This window comes from Brassica oleracea, chromosome C4, assembly GCF_000695525.1.
Source record: "Brassica oleracea var. oleracea cultivar TO1000 chromosome C4, BOL, whole genome shotgun sequence".
NCBI classification, from domain to species: Eukaryota; Viridiplantae; Streptophyta; class Magnoliopsida; order Brassicales; family Brassicaceae; genus Brassica; species Brassica oleracea.
The window spans coordinates 16,389,150-16,407,726 of record NC_027751.1 but is presented as its reverse complement, the minus strand read 5'-3'; the positions used below and the strand labels follow the sequence as shown (position 1 = coordinate 16,407,726).

Genomic DNA, 18,577 nt, shown 5'->3' with positions numbered 1-18,577 from the left:
GATTAGGCAGACATTTTACCTGATATCCGTTGTTGTACCATGATTTGACCCGAGATCACGTCAAGAGAGTTGGTAGGATCGACCAACTTCGTTGGTGTTAGGATCCACATCTGTAGGATCCATCTGAACCGGATGAAAACTCACAAATATCTGAATTTCTATGTTTTTATGTCTGAATAATTGAATTGGAATTGTACCAAGAAATAAATAGGCATTCAAATATTTAAATATAAAATAATTTTAACATATAAATATAATTTAATAATTTACTAAAAATTCAAAAGTGTTTAAAACAAATGAATTATCCGAAATTATCCGATATCTTGATATTATTATCTGAAATATTGTAGGTAATTCTTGCTTTATCCAAGAGTTTTATTCTCATAATAAATTATTGTAATACGAAACCAATGTAATTCTCATGTAACCTGTTAACATGCTAGATGAACATTTTGAATCATTATTATCAAATATAGTAGATTAATATCTTATGTTTCGAGAAATTTCGGCATTATAGAAAACAGTTTTGGATTTTGTTTGTCTTAACAAAACATATGTTAAAAATGTTGTTATTATAGACATATTTAGTGCGCTTTAGGCGCCACAACACTCCATACCATCACTATCCACAGCCTTAGACTGCCTATCATCGAAAAACTTGAAATTGGACCTCAAATATGCAGCTTGGAGATGGGAGTTGATGATGAACACAGTTTTGTGTAGATTGGTGGAACTAAGAATCAGTCTAGCATTATACCACGCGACGACCAGAAAGATAAATTCTTAAAACTGCGTTAAATTTATGATCTATTTAAAATTTTAGATTAAGTTGAATAACTAATTTTATAACATAGATATAGATACCAAAGTATTCTTTATGATTTATTCTTGGTTTGCTTTTGTTTCTAGGTTTATTTCACGAGACATATGGTAAGAAGATCTCAAGACTTCACAGCGCAAGAAATCATATCTTCTCGACTTATTAGTAGAGCAAAAAGACCACTGTTTATAGTAGGATTCCCTCATGTATTTGTTTGCTTTTTAAATAAATATATCATTATCTTTTGGTATCATGATGTTCCAATTTTTAATTTTTGTTTTATAGGTCACGTATGATTTAAAATCAAACTTGAAGCATGATGCTGATTTAGTGGCGACCCTTGCAACTTCAGCCAATCTTATGGTATCAAATATCCCATCGGAAGGATAAATGGAAATTTCATTATAAATCCAACCACAGAAGAGGTAATCTTCCAGCACATTTTCACTATTATCTTCACTCTTTCCTTGTATTTATTTCTCATTCTTCATGATTTCATATATCTGCAGCAATGCTTAAGTGATATCAATTTGTCATATGCTTGTACACGGGAAAAAACCGTCATGATCGATAGAAGTGCATGAAATCAAAAATAGTGATTTATCAAACGGTCTAAAGCTAGCTCATCAAGAGGTGACTTACAAAACTTCTAAGTAAATTTTTTGTGGAACTTAATCTTACTAAGCCATATATTTTTGGTTTATATAGGCTATCAAATGCATTGACAGTCAAGTTAACCTAAGCGAAAATTATGGGAAGAAAAAGAAATTTAAAAGGTTGATGGTGCTCTATAAGAATATCCAGGATCAAATATATTCTTCTACTTTTTCTGGTTTTAAATCCATTTTTACCCATCATAAAGGTTAAAAGGTGTGTAATGTGTTACCTAATTATTTTTTCTTGGGTTCCATCAAAATTTTCTTTTTGAGTAGGATCTCGATAAAAAAAAAACCTTCTAATTAGTTTCTTGTTCAGTATGAACTTGCAAGAGCTCAAAATCAGGTTATAAGAAATGCATGGAATGGAAAAATAGAAAATACAATGGCATATGCTGAATTCGATGCAGTGTGTACTCTAATTTAAAAAGGCTAGTTGAGGTTATTAGGACCGGTGTTCTTGTTAATATGTAGATTTACAATTTATTTGTTATCTCAGACATTTTGTGCAGTAATTATGTCAGAGGGATGCCGTTTCGACTGAACATGTCTTTACGAAGTAAGACCCATAAAATGTGAATCTGGTTATTTACAAGGGTTACATGGATCAACACTCATCTCACGTGGAGAGAGAGACACATGTAAATTTTATCTAAAACTTTTTTTGGATTTAATTAGTTTACTATTTTTTTACTCAATTCCTTTTTTTTCTTTTAAAAGGCGTTATGCACTATGAAAATTGATGCCCATAGATATGCAGAAAGCTCAGTGCTCTTTTGCTTCCAAAGAAACTATTAAGAGCTGATTATGACTTTTCGACCTTTTGTACAAATCTTGTCATCAGATATCCCCGGCCAGGAAGGCCTGAAATTGATCATGGTATGTTATTCACTTTCCCTTCATGTAACTTTATTTAGTCTCCTATGATTCGTAAAATCATCTGGTATACTTCACCTCACACATATAGTTGGCTTATATGTTGTAGGAATGCTTATTGAGAAAGCGTTGCTTTCTGTCTTTCAATCTGAAAAAGATTTCCCATATATTGTTCACCTTAATTCAAAGATAAAGTCCTCAGATGGCTATTCAACGATGATTAGTGTTTGTGGAGGTACTCATCAATATGAATGATATACTTGTGATACTTTTTCAATTATTTATTTTTCTCTTTAGTTGTCATCTATTTCAACAAAAAATATGTTTTGCTTCCCAAGAAGTATGGTTGTACATCTAATTGAGTTGCTGTTATGGACGTCGGAGTTCCTCTACAATGTCATAGAGGTATCTGTCAGCATAAGTTTATGAATCTATGACACATACCTCTATGCCACTACAAAAGGTATATTTTCAATCAACTGGTCTACAAATTTTTCTTGCTAATTTTTCTGACTTTCATGTCCTCAGATTAAGGATATTAGCTGTGATGCGGAAGTCGGTAAACTGTATGAATGCACAGTAAAATCAAGTTTGGAGGAAGGGTTGGTGATTGAGTACAATGGTGGTCGGCATGGCCTACTTCACATTTCTGAGCTGTCCACTGAAGAGGTATTTTGAAAGAAAAAGAATGTGTTTAGTAGCACTGAACTAACTGAATATGAGTTCGTTTTCATTTTGATGGGGTGTGTTTTAGTCCAGTTTTCTAAGGTTTCATATGTGCTATCTGTCGGCGAACATATCACATTGAAATGCATCAAAAAAAATTTCAGCAGCATCACTCAGTTCTCTCTAAAGGCAGTGGCATAGAGGTATGTGTCAGCATAACTTTAACTTATTCAAAATCCTAAACCTGTGTTCATCAACAAGGAGTGAATCACAGCCTTGATGTACAGTCTTAATGAGTCTGATCTTGTCAATTTTGGTTCACTCTCTGGTTTATGGACATGCAATTACCCATAATGTGAAAAATCTTCCTGAAGAGCGGATCTCACGATTATGAGGTTCATAAGCAGGCCGGTGGATTGAGAAGAAATGTCCATTTGAAGAGATTTTTGAATCCCCATCTTCATCTAAGGCTTTGGATGTGACAGTGAAGTTGATGTCGATACCCGCAAGAACCTTATGTAGTCTTTGGAAGGCTGCAAGAAGATGAGCAGATGTGAGGATTTTAATATGGATATGAAAAATATAAAATTTGCGTTTTTATCTATCTGCTAAGCAAATTAAAACATAAAAGTAAAGAAGAAAATAAAAGCATAAAAGAAATCAAAAAACAAATTAAACGTAGAATGTAAGTACGCAAAAAGATAGAAACTTTGAGAAGTTTGTTAACAATATGATGATGATATGGGAAGCAAATATTGTTTTGGTACGAAAGAGACTAACGGTTGCAACTATGTGATAATTTAGTTCAAGAAAGTATAATCCATTAGTTTAGAGATCTTAGGAGTAAGATAAGCCACTTTCATGGTCATATCTCATCTTTTAACCAACTCAAACATCTAGAGTTCTCACAGATAAAGGGGATCATTCTCTCACAAGGCATTAAAATCCATATAAAGATAGAAACTTTGAATGAAAACTCAAGAAAACTAAATTACTATTCTAAAGGTTCAACCTTTTCCAAACCTTACTCACACCCCACTTGAGACTCTACTCACTTATGGCCATGAAAGCGACCATATTGATGTAGAAATCAAGTGGAATGACTAAAAATGCAAAGAAAAAGAAGAAATCAAAAGAACAAAAGAAAGGAAGCTTGGATCTTTGTTCATTCGATGAGAAGATAGGCTTCTTACAGGAATGATCGATGACCTTCACTTTCTAAAGTGAACTGCAAAATATAAAATGTATAACCTAACCATGCTTCATGTTGGAATCTGGTCAAAATTGGGGGATTCAATACTTGCAGCATAGTTTAGGAGCAAACCCAAGGGAGGCTTAGATATTTACTCTAAATGGATGGTTTTCATAAGTTATAGGATAATGGTAGACAATCATAAACATAAATAAGAGGCTAGCTAGATGCATTGGATTAACTTGCAGCTACCTAACCTAAGAGGAAAATATTTAAATATAAGATTGCATTAAGGAAAATAAATGAATAGAAGTTAAGATCAAGTTGCTAAGTTAACACTTATCGAATAATTATTGTCACTAGAATTTTATAGCTTTAAAGCTTCGTTCGAAGTTCTTAACAATTTATTCTGTAAATTTCGTTTGCCAAGATAAATATTAGTATTGCAGAGTCTGAACTTTGGCTCTAGACAGTCTTGAGTTGTAGCCCAAGGCACCTTACTTGAATATATCGACTTTTATGACTTGTCATCAAAATATTGCGTTTGCTAATAAAACTTAATTATCTCCTTGTAGAATAGAAGCTTAGCAGTTTGATAAATCGCGACAAGACCGTGACGGCGCAAAAGGAGTAATCAAACACGGCTTATTTCCTTTTGAATCAAGCTCTCTAAATAGCTCTATCTGTTGTTAGTTATCCGTTACGGTATCACTTTAATCACACCAACAAATGGTCACATCATCATGCCGACATTGTCAGCACGTTCTTCTCATCAACAGGACGATCGCATCACCACAACGATCACGAGAACATGCCGATCAACAAAACATCTCAACGCGTCGATTTCATCAATGTCCACTCATGATGGTTTGATTATGATAGTTCTCTTTATGATGATGTCTACGATACTTGTCCTTGGCAGTTAGTCAATTGACGCTTCATCCATGGCGGTTCATTTGGACGGTCAGTACCACATGCAAACTTGTCATACATGTCCACTCATGATGGTTTGATTATGATAGTTTATGATGATGTCTACGACCACTTGTCCTTGGCAGTTAGTCAATTGACGCTTCATCCATGGCGGCTCATTTGGACGGTCATAACGCTGTCCACACAGTCCGTTCACGAAACCTTCCAAAGTAAGAAGTGTGATTAGAATAAGAAGCATGTCCACGACAGCTTGGCCGCGATAGTCAATTTACGACACTTAGTTTTGGACGGCTTAACTATGACAGCCCGTTCATGACGACATGTCTATGACATGAGTATGGTAGAGTACCTCGCTTCGAGAGACGTTTCGCTGAGCTGTTTATTCTTAGAACCCTTTATAATAAATTCATTAAGATTGGTTTAGCCTCTCACAAATGAACTGGGAGACTTATTGTTAGAAATGTATTACATCCCTCGACAGACCCATCAATAAACAGACCTCGGCTCAATATCTCGAATTCGGCTAGAGCTTTATGCCGACCTAGGAGCATAATCAGAAGATTTATTGAGTATATAAAGAGAGGCGGTTAGTTGAGGAAATTACAATCAGAAACACTTGAGGAACACATCATAGAAACTAGGGATTTCATTATTCTTATTGTTCTTGCTTGTGTCTTGCATTACACCGCAAAACTCACTCAATTCTTCTTGTACTCACATCGTGATCATTAATGAACACATTCCAGTCTAACGCATCTCAGAATTTGTGTATTGCACAGTTTTCTTAGATGGTAGAATTTGGTCCTAAGAACGCGCGAGTCATCAACCCAGTCGGGTACATGGTTTTGGTCTGGAGCCTCAGAGATATAATCAAAAACTTTAAATATGCATCATAGTCGCCATGACTTCATTATTCTTATTTATACTTCCGGTAAGAAATTATAAACATATATGTTAGTGCAAAGATGACACCACAATAAGATAATGCAGAAGATAAATCAAAAGACAAAATATATACAAGTAACCAACTATTGTTTTATTAGAAAGCACCTAAACAATCTATTACAAGACTTGCTTATCAGCTTTACGCAGTTTGTTAACACCCTAACAGCTATTACTGAAAGATTCGTAATCTACCCAAATTTGTCTCTCTGTCGTCAGTACTTCAGCAATTGGTTCATCACGACCCAAGAACACCCCTATGGGATTTTCACCATTCTTCTATAATAATAGCCAGTGTCTTATGAAATACACACGACTCCATAGCTATTTTATAGTGATCTCTACATTCTTGAAACCCTAGACTCCAAGGAACATGGATATGGACAACTTCCATATAATAAGTACACTTTCCTTTTTTTGAAATGTACTTATTCTCAAGGCATAAACTTGCTTCCCAAGTTTATCTCTTGTCTTTTCTCCACGGTATAAACTTGCTCCTCAAGTTTATCCCACGCCAGCTCAACATCTTGCGTCCACATGGTCTCTACCACTCCGCATGCCTTCTGGTTCACTCTCTGACACACACTGCCTCAACAACTACTTCAACGACTACGTCAAGACATAAACCCTCAGTTTATCCTTCTGCATCTCAGCATATCTTGCATCCACATGGTAACCCACCACTCTCCATGCCTTATGTAGTAACGACTAATGCATCCAGTATCAGTGACTTCGTCGCGTAGTTAATCAAGGAAGACTATTGACATCTACAGCTCCACTTGCATCTTCAATATGGAATTTAGTCCAAATAATATACGAAAACTCGTGAAATTGTCTACACTAAACCATGCATACAAGTAATAGAATGATCACGCGGACCTCAATGTGGTTTTGTGGTCCTCCCCACCATCTGCGGTTTACACCTTTCCCATTTAACTTCTTCACATAAATAAATACTCATTTCCACTTAATCCAATGGCAGCAAACACAACGTAGTATTTTAACCCATAAAAGAAAACAATGTTGTACTTATACGAACCATAAATATATTAAAAATACGAATTCAAATATAGTTTTATAGGATTTCACAGTAAATTTCGAGAACAATGAAGGCGTGATCTTATTATATATATTACGAAAAGATCTTTTCATACTATAATAATATACTAGAAGAAAACTCACTTTGAAAAACTTTTCACACTAATATTAGTGGGAAAGAATAATCAAAACTTACACCAAAGACTGCTGATAATACAAGAACATGTAATTTGACGATTGTGCTTGTGCCCTTGTTTTGTCACCATCCAGTTTAAACTCGCATAATTCATGTTGTTGAATAAAAAAAGAATACTACTCTGGTGATAAACTCTTAAACGTTCTGATAAATATCCATCACAAAACTACTAATCTTTCTAATTTGAAACCAAAAGGAAAAAAAATTAATTTGCTTATGAGATAAGGGTCACTAGATAGATTCATCAGTCCAAGGGATCAGGTTTCTTCATTTCCTTCGTCTTCCCGGGTTCTTCTGTTATCGTGGATAAGCCTAGAAAACAAATGAATTTAAGTCATCAAATTTTAATTTTTTTCTATGTAGGAAAGATCAGAATTTTTTTTTATTCCGATAAGCATAAGAAACTGAACATAAAATTCTTTAACCCATAATAAATTGAAAATACCATGATTTTTGTCCTTGACCATCATCTTTCGAAGCCTCGTTTCTCTAGCCTCTTCAAACAGCCACGTTGACTCTATCTGTTTGCTGATCATTTGAGCAGCATGGTAAGGGATTTTGCCACAAAAGGACCGGACATTAACGAACATAATACAGTCCATCAAGCTCTCTCTTGAAAGCCCTTTGATGTCATAAGCTCTTGACCTTGTCCAGAGACTCTTACCATGCGAGTTCACAGGTTCAGACAAGCAAAGAGCTCTTGTGCAATCACTTATGGCCGCGTCTGCATCTCCAATAAGTAAGTAACACTCTCCTCTATCGCTATATAGACTCATTCTCTTTCTCCTAAGTTTCAAAGGGCATAAGCCTATTGCTTCGTTGTAGCATTTAATAGCTCCGTCTATGTCTCCTACACAAAGCAATTGATTTGCTTGCTGCTTAATCAAATTAACAACTACACTAGCCTCTGCCAACTTTTCTTGATTATCTCCCTCTATATACTTTCTCCTCTCTACTTTAATCCTCCATATTTCTTTCAAAGCCTTTTGGGCCTTGTATGTGTAAGCACAACCTTTCTTTTTATTGTTATCCATTAGAAGAACCCTAGTTATCCTATCACCTAGGTTTGTTCTATCATTAAGAGCTTTAAGCTCAACTAGGTCTACTAGATAAAGCAATGATGTCTCTAAGACTTTGTACCTTGTTTCTTGGTCTTTAAGTAGAAGCAATAGACAATCTATACCCATGTATTGCCAATCATCAGAAGACCGGGAGAGATTGCATAGGCTCAATATTATTTCTCTGGAATTTGAAACATGTCCTCGCCCTTGTTTGCTATAACAAAGAATCCGGATTAGCCCGATGCTCGCAGGAGAAGTGTGGTTAACCAATCCACCCCACATTTGGCTAAGCTCCTTGAGAAAGTTTTTGTTGCAAATAAGAGAAATAGACATTTTCTTGTAGGCAAAGCAACTGAGTAAATGAAGTGACCAACATTGGAGTTGGCTTGCCCATTCCTCAGCTTTTCTGTCTTCCATCTCTAACCCTCCAAGTCCTCTTGTAAGCAAGTCACAATGATATCTCACTCTTCCTTCTCTTTCTTGAACACTCACAAACTCTGCGTACACAACATGTACACATGTCGTTGCAATGTCCATGGCTAATCTCATCACTTCATCCTCGTAAGCAGCCACTGCCTCAAACGTCATCTCATAGCTAGCCAAGTGACCTAACGCCCTAACGACCACTCTTTGCTCGACCCAACTCATTTTCCCTCTCATAGCTCCACTAATGGAGCTATGACACCGGACTCCACAGCTTTCACAGCAAAGTCAGGCTTCTTCATGGTGTAGGATCCAATGATATGAGCTGCGTAGTATGGAACATACACATTTTGACCAGTCATTACCCATTCCGCATCCTCAAGACTTTTCTTCAACAACTTTGCCATGCACTCGAAGACCCCGAGAGACGGTAACTCGGGGTTCTCGGGGTCGGCCATGGCGAATCTCCAGATGAAACTGAGTGTAAGAGCGAGCTCTGTGTCGTCTCTGGTCATGTGCATATCACTAAGAGATAACTCTAACCATGCTTTTCTAACACAAGGGTCTTTTTCTTCCATGACACAAAAGAAACAACACGGTCTGAAGCCGACAACAGCGTGGGACCTCCTGGCCATCTTGTTTGTACCCTTGCAAGAGAAGTGGTCCATGATAGATCTGTGATTTTGTTGATGTTTTGGCTATTTTTTCTGATTAAAGAAGGTTTAATACAAAAAGGTAAAATAGGGTTTGTATGTGATCCAGGTGGATGCAGATCAAAGTGGGAGTTTTTTGTTTATTTGAAAAGTGAAACTAAAGTGGCCTAGTGATGTGATGACATCTAGCGGCCGCATGAGAAAGTGGAATGCAAAATTGTCCTTTCCGTTTAAACAATTCAAAAAGTTGACTAATAGTTTCATAGTACAGTCATTTTACTGGCACTCTTGCGAAAGATATCTAAACAGATGATACGGCATGCCTGGTGCATATACATAATTGATTGTAGAAATGTTAAAATTGTGACAATCCGTCCCGCGGACCCAGCCTACACGACACTGATTCTAACCTCTCACATGTGAGCCTTCACTGATTCTCCTATATAGGTTATTGATGCGATTGACGTTTCTCAAACCCAAAATCTCACTTTTTAACAACACTCCCACATGACGAGTTGTCACCAATTGATCTGCATGTCGATTGGTGACAACTCGTCCTGTGGAAGTGTAGTTAAAGGGTGAGGTCTTGGGTTCGAGGAACGCCAAGCACATCAATAACCTACATGAGGGAGACAGTAAAGGCTCACATGTGAGGGGTCAGAGTCGGTGCCCTACAGGACTGTGAGCCTTGATCTGTGGGACGGGTTATCACAAAAAAGTCGATTTTTATTGTAACAACATGTCCCGTGGACTCCACCCGTCCCGTGGACCCCAGGCTGGCCCTGCAGAGCATCGATCCCAACCTCTCACTTATGAGCCCTCACTGACTCCATAATTAGGTTGTTGGTACGATTGGCTTGCGTCCCTCAAACTAAAGACCTCACCCTTTAACAACCTTCCCACAGGAAAAGTTGTCACCAATTGACCTGCAGAATTGTAACATCCCGAGTTGTGATTATATAGGAAGGCTTAAGAGAATTGATTTGGCTACCTATGTCACCAAAGTTGATTTACATTTTCCGTCATACATCCGTTAAGAACTCTATAATTAAGCGTGCTTGAGCTGGAGTAGTGGAAGGGTGGGTTGACCTTTCGGGAAGTGATTCGCGATACCGTGTAAGTGAGGCCAAAGCACGGGGAAAGGTCGGATGGTGATTGCAGGGTCAGTAAACATGATTTCGAGCCTTTGGAAAATTAACGCACCAACCGTTGGAACGGGATGGGCCGACGGGCTGAGAGAGCGGGTGTAGGTGACCGATTAGCCGTGGGTGGTCGGGCATTATAAGTGGTATCAGAGCTGGTTAGTCATCTCGATTCTGACCTGAAATGCGTCTTGAGACCTGTCGTGGAGCGCAACGAGGACGTTGTGTTCTTTGAGAGGGGGTGAATTGTAACATCACGAGTTGTGATTATATAGAAGGGTTTAAGAAAATTGATTTGGCAACCTATGTCACCAAAGTTGACTTACCTTTTCCGTCACACATCCGTTTAGAACTCCAACGTTAAGCGTGCTTGAGCTGGAGTGGTGGAATGATGGGTGACCTATCGGAAAGTGATTCGCGATACCTTGTAAGTGAGGCCAAAGCACGGGAAAGGTCGGGTGGTGATTGCAAGATCAGTAAACATGATTTCGAGCCTTTGAAAATTTTACGCACCGACCATTAGAACGGAATGGAGCTCACGGGTCGAGAAAGCGGGTGTGGGTGGCTCATTAGCCGTGGGCGGTCCATAAGTTATAAAAATATTACGTGTACTTCAGTAATATTACACATACACATGTTGGAACTTAGAAGACACATAAGGTCTGAGAGACTAGGTTACACCATCCAACATACTAGATCTTATACTAGAAAGAAATTGTAAGTTGTAGGTGAGAATGCATTGAAAAGGTTAGCACACACCAACATCTCAGCTTAGAGTCTATTTCTTCTCTCGTGTGTTCATCCATTGAATTTCTCAATGACAATAGGTGCTAACATTTTTACCAACACTAACTATTTCTTCTAGTCAAATACCAAAGTTCCAGTAGTTGTATATTCTGAAGTTCTAATGTACCATCAAATATATCCAATACTCAGACTTGATCAAGTCTTCTTTGTTGCAGAGAATAATCAACTTAAGACGTTAAATTCTCATGCTTGTTTTTCTGCATCTGCACCATCCAATTATCGTGATCATAAAAGAGGACGAGGAATAAGATTACGTCTATATGGTGAAAGAACAATTAAAAAATTGAACTAAAATAAAAGTCGTCGGGATACTAAAAGCAAACTGAAATTTTGGTTATATATGTGGCATGAAAGAACATTGGGTACATATATTTCGTACAACGAAACAAATAACCGATTTGTATCGAGAATCATTAAAGGAAAAGGCAAAAGAAAAGAAGTGAAACACATGATTTTTAACGTTAAAACCCATAAACTAAGTTTGTTTCGGGTAAAAAAAATCTCAAATTAAATATTTACCGGGAAAAAACTCAAACTAACTTAATGTAATGAATTAAAACTCCTTTGTCTACAGTGTCTGTCAAAAAACTACTACGACCAGAAAATCTTTAGTTTGGGGTTTTTACACTAACTAAACATAGCTGATGAGTTTTACTATTCATAATCTAATAAATTCAAAACAAATCAAAAATATAATAAAATTATCTAAAAGTAACTTAATTTTTCAAAATTAGCATTTTAAGTTTTTTTATAAATATATGAGTCTGATTTTTTTAAAAATCAATATTAAATATGTATTAATTAATAATGTAAAGAACCAGAAAATATAATAAAAATAATCAAAAATAAATGATTAGAGCCAAAACAAACTTTAATCCCCCTTGAGAACTCAAGCGATTTTTACGGCGGCCTCTATTTGCTTAAGAGTGGTTCGCTTCACAAACTTCTTTCACCCCTAAAATAGAGGCCAACAGAAGATCAGCGTCGCATCACTACCAACGAATATCACCTATTCAGACTAAACTTTACTCTATTCACACTAAAATTATAATTGCGGGTTTTAACTCCCACATATAATATAAATTTTTTAAATAAATCTATCTCATCGATTTGTATAATTTATTTAAAGTGCTAGTTTTGAAAATGTTAGTTACTTATTTTTTGGATAAGTAGTTTATCTCTAGTGCCGGTAAAAAGAACCACTACTACTGGTAAGTCTTTAGATATTTTTATTATATTTTTTGATTTTTTACTTTTTCAGTTTATACATATATATGTTTATTTCAAAACAAATCAAACTCATCTATTTGCATAATTTTTTTAAATGCTGATTTTGAAGATTTTAAGTTACTAATTTTAATGATATCATATTTTTATATGTTTATATTTTTACATTTTTTGGATTTTTTTGGATTTTTAGATCTTTAATAGTAAAATCCGTCAACTATGTTTAGTTAATATAAAAACCCTCAAACTAAAGATTAAGCGGTAGTATAGGTAATTTTTACCGGCACTGTAAACAAGCGGTTTAATTCATTAAATAAAGCTAGTTTAGAGATATTTCCATTAAATACTTAGTTTGAGGGTTTTTATCTGAAACAAACTTAGTTGATGGGATTTAACGTTAAAAAACATGAAACAAACTTCACCTCTAATGAACTCAGACCATTTTTTCATGGCTTGAATGATGATAATCATCTTGATGTTTTAAATTTTGTTGGTTGATCTAGAGAATATAAATGAATAATATTGATGTGGTATAATAGTTATCTTCCTCAAAAGATAAAACTTCATATTTTATAACATATATATATATATACCTTTTGTTGTGAAATAATATTGTGTTTAATGGTTACATTAATTAATATTTTGTGAATATTTTAAATTGGAAAGATATTAGCTTTTGAGATTGAAGATGAAGATATATGTTCGGCAAATAGTGTTTCATTGCACATGATTATTAAAGTAAAAACAATCTCTCATGTCTCAAAATAAAGATTATGATGGAAACGTAAGTACATATCCGGTGATTCAAAAGTTATTATGGATTTCCGAAGAGTCTGGTTTTCAATGCTAAGGAGAACCAAATTTGAATAAAATGATGCATTATATTCCTCTTGTGATGAATAAAAATGGCACTGAATACTTTTCATTATATCAAAGAGGAAATACATATTGGAAAAATTGAAAATATTAACCTCTAAATTATATTGAACAAAAATAAAAAATGAATGAGTTTTATGAAAGTACATCGTAATTCAATTATAATAAAATACAAGTGGCTACCTATCGAAAAATCAGATATATTTTCAATAGGGGAGTTTTCATGAAGTGCATGTCGACACGAAAAACTCATGAATATGCTATTTGCTAATTGAGAATAAACAAATATGTGGTGATATGTGTTGGCTAAGTCATCTACCGTTAAAAATAAATATCTAGAAACTAATTGTTAAAATTGTTTCAGAAGAGCCATATAATGAATTAATAAGCTATGCTACCATATAAGTTTGATATGTGAGTTCTACAAAAACAACATATATATGAAATTTTCAGATATTAGGAGATTAGAGAAGCAAAACACTCCTAAATAATGAGATTTCCAAGAAATATATTATTTCGGAAGAGTATATGATAGAAAGACATGTATAAAAAATGGTTTTTGCACTAGATAACAATAGGAAGAAGTATAATTAGGTAAATGAACATTGCACTGTTGATTTTCTATAATTCCAGTATTAACCCTATTCAAACTTGTAACTAGAGACGAACAATAGGCCTCACACAACTTCTTTAATTCTCTTTCATGCACGTTGGTGAATTAATGATTATATTTTTTGAAACAATAAGAAACATAATAGTCATTTGGCTGCAAAACCCCAAAAAGTTATCTAATCTCCAGATCTAAACTGTTATTTCCATTTTTAATCTCATTTTTTATTCCGACTGAAACAAGTTTTCTCTTCCATACCGATATGGATGATTTTGATTTGCATACTTTCCAGAAGATTTAGTAGGAGAATCCGAAATCTCAATTCTAGATCTGCGAATGAGGACGAGATACAGTATCTGCGAGAATCATCTTTCGGTAAGATTGTTCTTATTACCGAAAAACTCGTGTTTTCAGGTAGATTCGCAAGATTCTTACTATCTTGGTTTCTTTTCTTGCTTTAAACATAAAAAATATAGTTGTGGGGATCACCATCTCCGCCTTCACTCTCCCTTCCTTGAGAACGCGGTGGCGTGTGTACTCACGCTACTCAATCTCTGCTTGATGTGCATGTTTGGCTCCATCCGTTTATTGGAAAGATCATAAGAAAGAGGAAGAAGTGTGGAGAGAAAGTAGAAGAATCATCATTATTGATGTAAGAGAGGAAGAAAAATAAGGTCTCTTTTGAAATCATCAAAAGCTTTCAAAATCATTATCAATACATGGTTTATCCAGTATAATCATTATATAGAATTATCGAATCACATAACTATATCTGGTTACACCATAATTTATCCAGTTATATTCAATGTCTCGATTTTGTGCATTGGGTTCTAACATGCCTAGATGGTGAATTATTCTATATAATGCTAGCCATTAATCATGATTTATAGAATTATATTTTCAACGTTAATTCAATACTCATTCATCCATGTGTGTTAATCTAATACCCTACATAATTGTTCTTACACGACCGTGTGGTTCGTTTCAAATGGTTCTTTTGAAAAATCTAGTAATTTATAACTTTAGAGCTTGTATAGTCACTGTGGAAATAGGTTTGAACTAATGAGTACATTTCTAATAACAACCGGATAGAGGAATAGATACCTGGATATTCAACATATATATTTTGAATACTCCTAACTTCAAAATATACCACGTCACGCAAATAAGTATATAGATTTACATGATGAATAACCAGATTCTTTACCGTATTTCCAGTAATGTTAATCAATTTATACATAAAATTTACAACTATAAAATTCATGGCTATATTACTGTAAATTTCTCTGTATTACTTTTTATTTATCCGGATAAAGTATGACATCTTTTTTAAATATAATTTAGTCAATCATATAACCCGTTATTATTTAAAAACCGGATATAACATCAAATATTCGGCTAATACACATATTAGTGTATTAATATTCTTGGATCACCCTAAAAATCATTTAAAAGGAAAATAAACCAGAGCAATATTAGTTCTTAACCCAAGAGTTTTTCTGGCTTTTGTTTTCTAACATGGCAGTGATATTCAGAAGAAATGAGTTTAGGTACATCAATACTGTCACCATTGATGCTAAGGAGCTATCCCACAGATTTGAGATGACACAGTGTCGTTGTCGTTGCGGAAGTAACCAATGATATTTTGTTTATGTTGTGTGAACAGTTACCAACTAGAAGAAGCTTCTGAGACCACTATGATTTAATCAAGAGACTCTGAACCTATTATGGTGCACCCCCCAACCTACAATCACCGATGAACGCGAAAAACTGTTCCATCAAATTTTTTCTTTCTTTCATGGGGGTGTTTTATTGTTGTAACTGCTGCTTTTGTTTCAATTCTTAAAAACTAGTTTTTGTATTTTAATCTCTCCAAATACATCTAATAAAACATGCTTATATCCATATCCATGACTGTTTAATTTTGTGAAAACTGCTAATTAAACTTTGAATTAACATAATACAATATAAAAAGGGAAGTAGTAGCAAAAACTCATGGAAAGATCGTTGAAGCGTGTATAAAGCATGTCAACTATTAATTTTTTATTAATTGTTATTTTTGCCAAGAACATACCAACTGTCAGGACATATGTTTGCAAACTAATATTAACAACTGGGTTTTAATCTACCATCTAGCCATGTCAGTCAATACTGAGGGTATCATTGTCTTTTCACTCTCATATTCTACCCAAAATTGCAAATTCAGAAAATCATGCACGTTTCTGCAAATACCATCTTCATTTTGTATATTAACCTCATTGAGCCTATAAAAAAAGATAACAAATATATAAATGTTAATATACCTAAAGTTTATTAATGGATAAAATAATTTGTATTTTCTTTAATATGATTTCTTTAAAGCTGTCATAGTCTAATAATATCCATAATATTATTTGAAAAGTCAATTTTCTACGTGTCGCGTTCATGTTAATTCTTACAACGGCTTTTACAAAGATATCTTTAATGAATTAAAAATATTGAATTTTAATACTAATATTTTTTTTTTAGTTTCCTTTTTACTTTTTTCCAAATAACAAATATAATAAAAAAAATGAAACATATATTAAGTTTAAAGACGAATTTAAAACTAAAATATCTCTATATTATTATTTGAGAAGTCACTTTCCTATGTGGCGCGCTCACGTTAACTCTCACGGTAGTTTATTACACTGATACCCTTAATGAATTAAATTTATTAAATAATTACCATTATTAGTATTTTATTTTTATTATGTTTCTATTAATACATTCCTATTATAACCAAATTGTTATAAAAAAGGAATTTCATATAAAAGGCAATATCTATAAATATTTCTATTTTACTTTCATTTTTATTAATAAAAGCATATTATGGTGGTTTATTACTAATTGAGTTTATTATTATAACTTTCGTTCTTAATATTTTATTTTTATGTTCTTTTTATTAATACATTCCTTTTATAACTAAATTTTTATCAAAAAAGAATTTCATATAAAAGACAATATATAGAAATATTTTCGTTTTTATTTTAGTTTTTATTAATAAAACCATATTTTTATGGAAAATACAATATTTTTACTATTAACATGCATAATTATAATATATTTCAAATATATTCTTTCTTAATAAAAAGGAAAATATGTGATTATACCTATTTCTTTAAAAATATCCGCACAATTTTATGCAATTTTTTACATCATAAAGTCTTAATCCTAATACTATTTAAATGCTTCAAAAATCATAAATAAGAAACTGATTCTCATATATCTAAACTATTAAACTATCGACATCAATACAAAATATCAGTCAATTATTCATTCACATAAAATCTTTTTTATTCATAAAAAAATATCTTTTTCCTTGGTAGGAAAACAATTTCTATGACTTCCATCCGAAAATTTCGTTTTTCTTTAGATATATGCATCTAAAATCAAAATAAAACATTATGACATTTTTGGAAAAAATATCTTAAAGAAGCTGTTTCTATAAAGATGGTTTTGATTGATGATGAGATAATTTTTAAAACTCATATCTTTCAACTTTCACTAATCCTACAATTATAAAAGTCAAAATTGAAGAAGACCATAAAAACTAAAAGTAATGATTTGGTTAAAAAGTTCGAGAAAAATTTGCAAAAAGTTGAATCCAAAATAATTAACACAGTTAAGATCAATTTTTACACTAGATTTCTGAAATAAATATTATGGCCAAGTTGAATATATTGCACAAAAAATTATAACACGACAACTAAATAATTTATAAATACAACTTTAATTAAAATAACATGAAAATGCATAAACAAATACAACTAAAACTAAAAAAATTATCCAAAATTATAACATTTTGGTTCATTAAAAAAGTTTATATCCACACATAGGCGCTGGTGAGTCACCTAGTCTAAATTTTATAAATAAGAAGTTATTAACATACCGCATGTCTTAAACAAAACAAAAAAGAAGCCATCGTCGTATAATATAAGTACATCTATATATATATATATATATATATATATAAAGTTGGCTTTTTCCCTTCTTATGACATGTGGAAGGGGGGTTTGTTGACAAGTGTCCTAATGTTTTTTTTTTGTATTTAAATTCTTCTTCTTTTAAATTATTGCAATTTTCTCCATCAATTCCTAATTGTGTATTATTTAATCCTTCTCACACTTATTGGTCTCTAAAATTCAAGAAATAAATAAAATAATATAAATATATTTTAAATATTTAATTTATTCACACCTAAAAATAGCAAGACTTTTCATCATTTTATTATTTTTACTAATTTTTATTATTTTTATTTCATTTACAAATTATATTTATTTCACTATTAGTATCATAAGATAATCAAATTAAGAATAAGAAACTAGACAACCAACACATAAACTAAGAAAGGGGGCCAAAGGGAGAATAATAATCGAAAGGCCAAAGTCACCAAAAAGCAGGAAAATATATGCCTAAAACACCGGAATCACAACCAGTA

The 18,577-nt window shown here is 33.4% G+C and overlaps 1 protein-coding gene across 1 annotated transcript; it reads right to left on the bottom strand.

Annotated features, from left to right (window-relative positions):
• Positions 1–7,416: 7,416 nt before the first annotated feature.
• LOC106340320 lies at positions 7,417–9,617 on the bottom strand. Its single transcript, XM_013779205.1, is given in 3 exon segments — positions 7,417–7,631; positions 7,765–9,042; positions 9,045–9,617. Coding segments are annotated over 3 exon segments (1,773 nt in total). The 5' UTR covers positions 9,472–9,617; the 3' UTR covers positions 7,417–7,563.
• Positions 9,618–18,577: the final 8,960 nt, after the last annotated feature.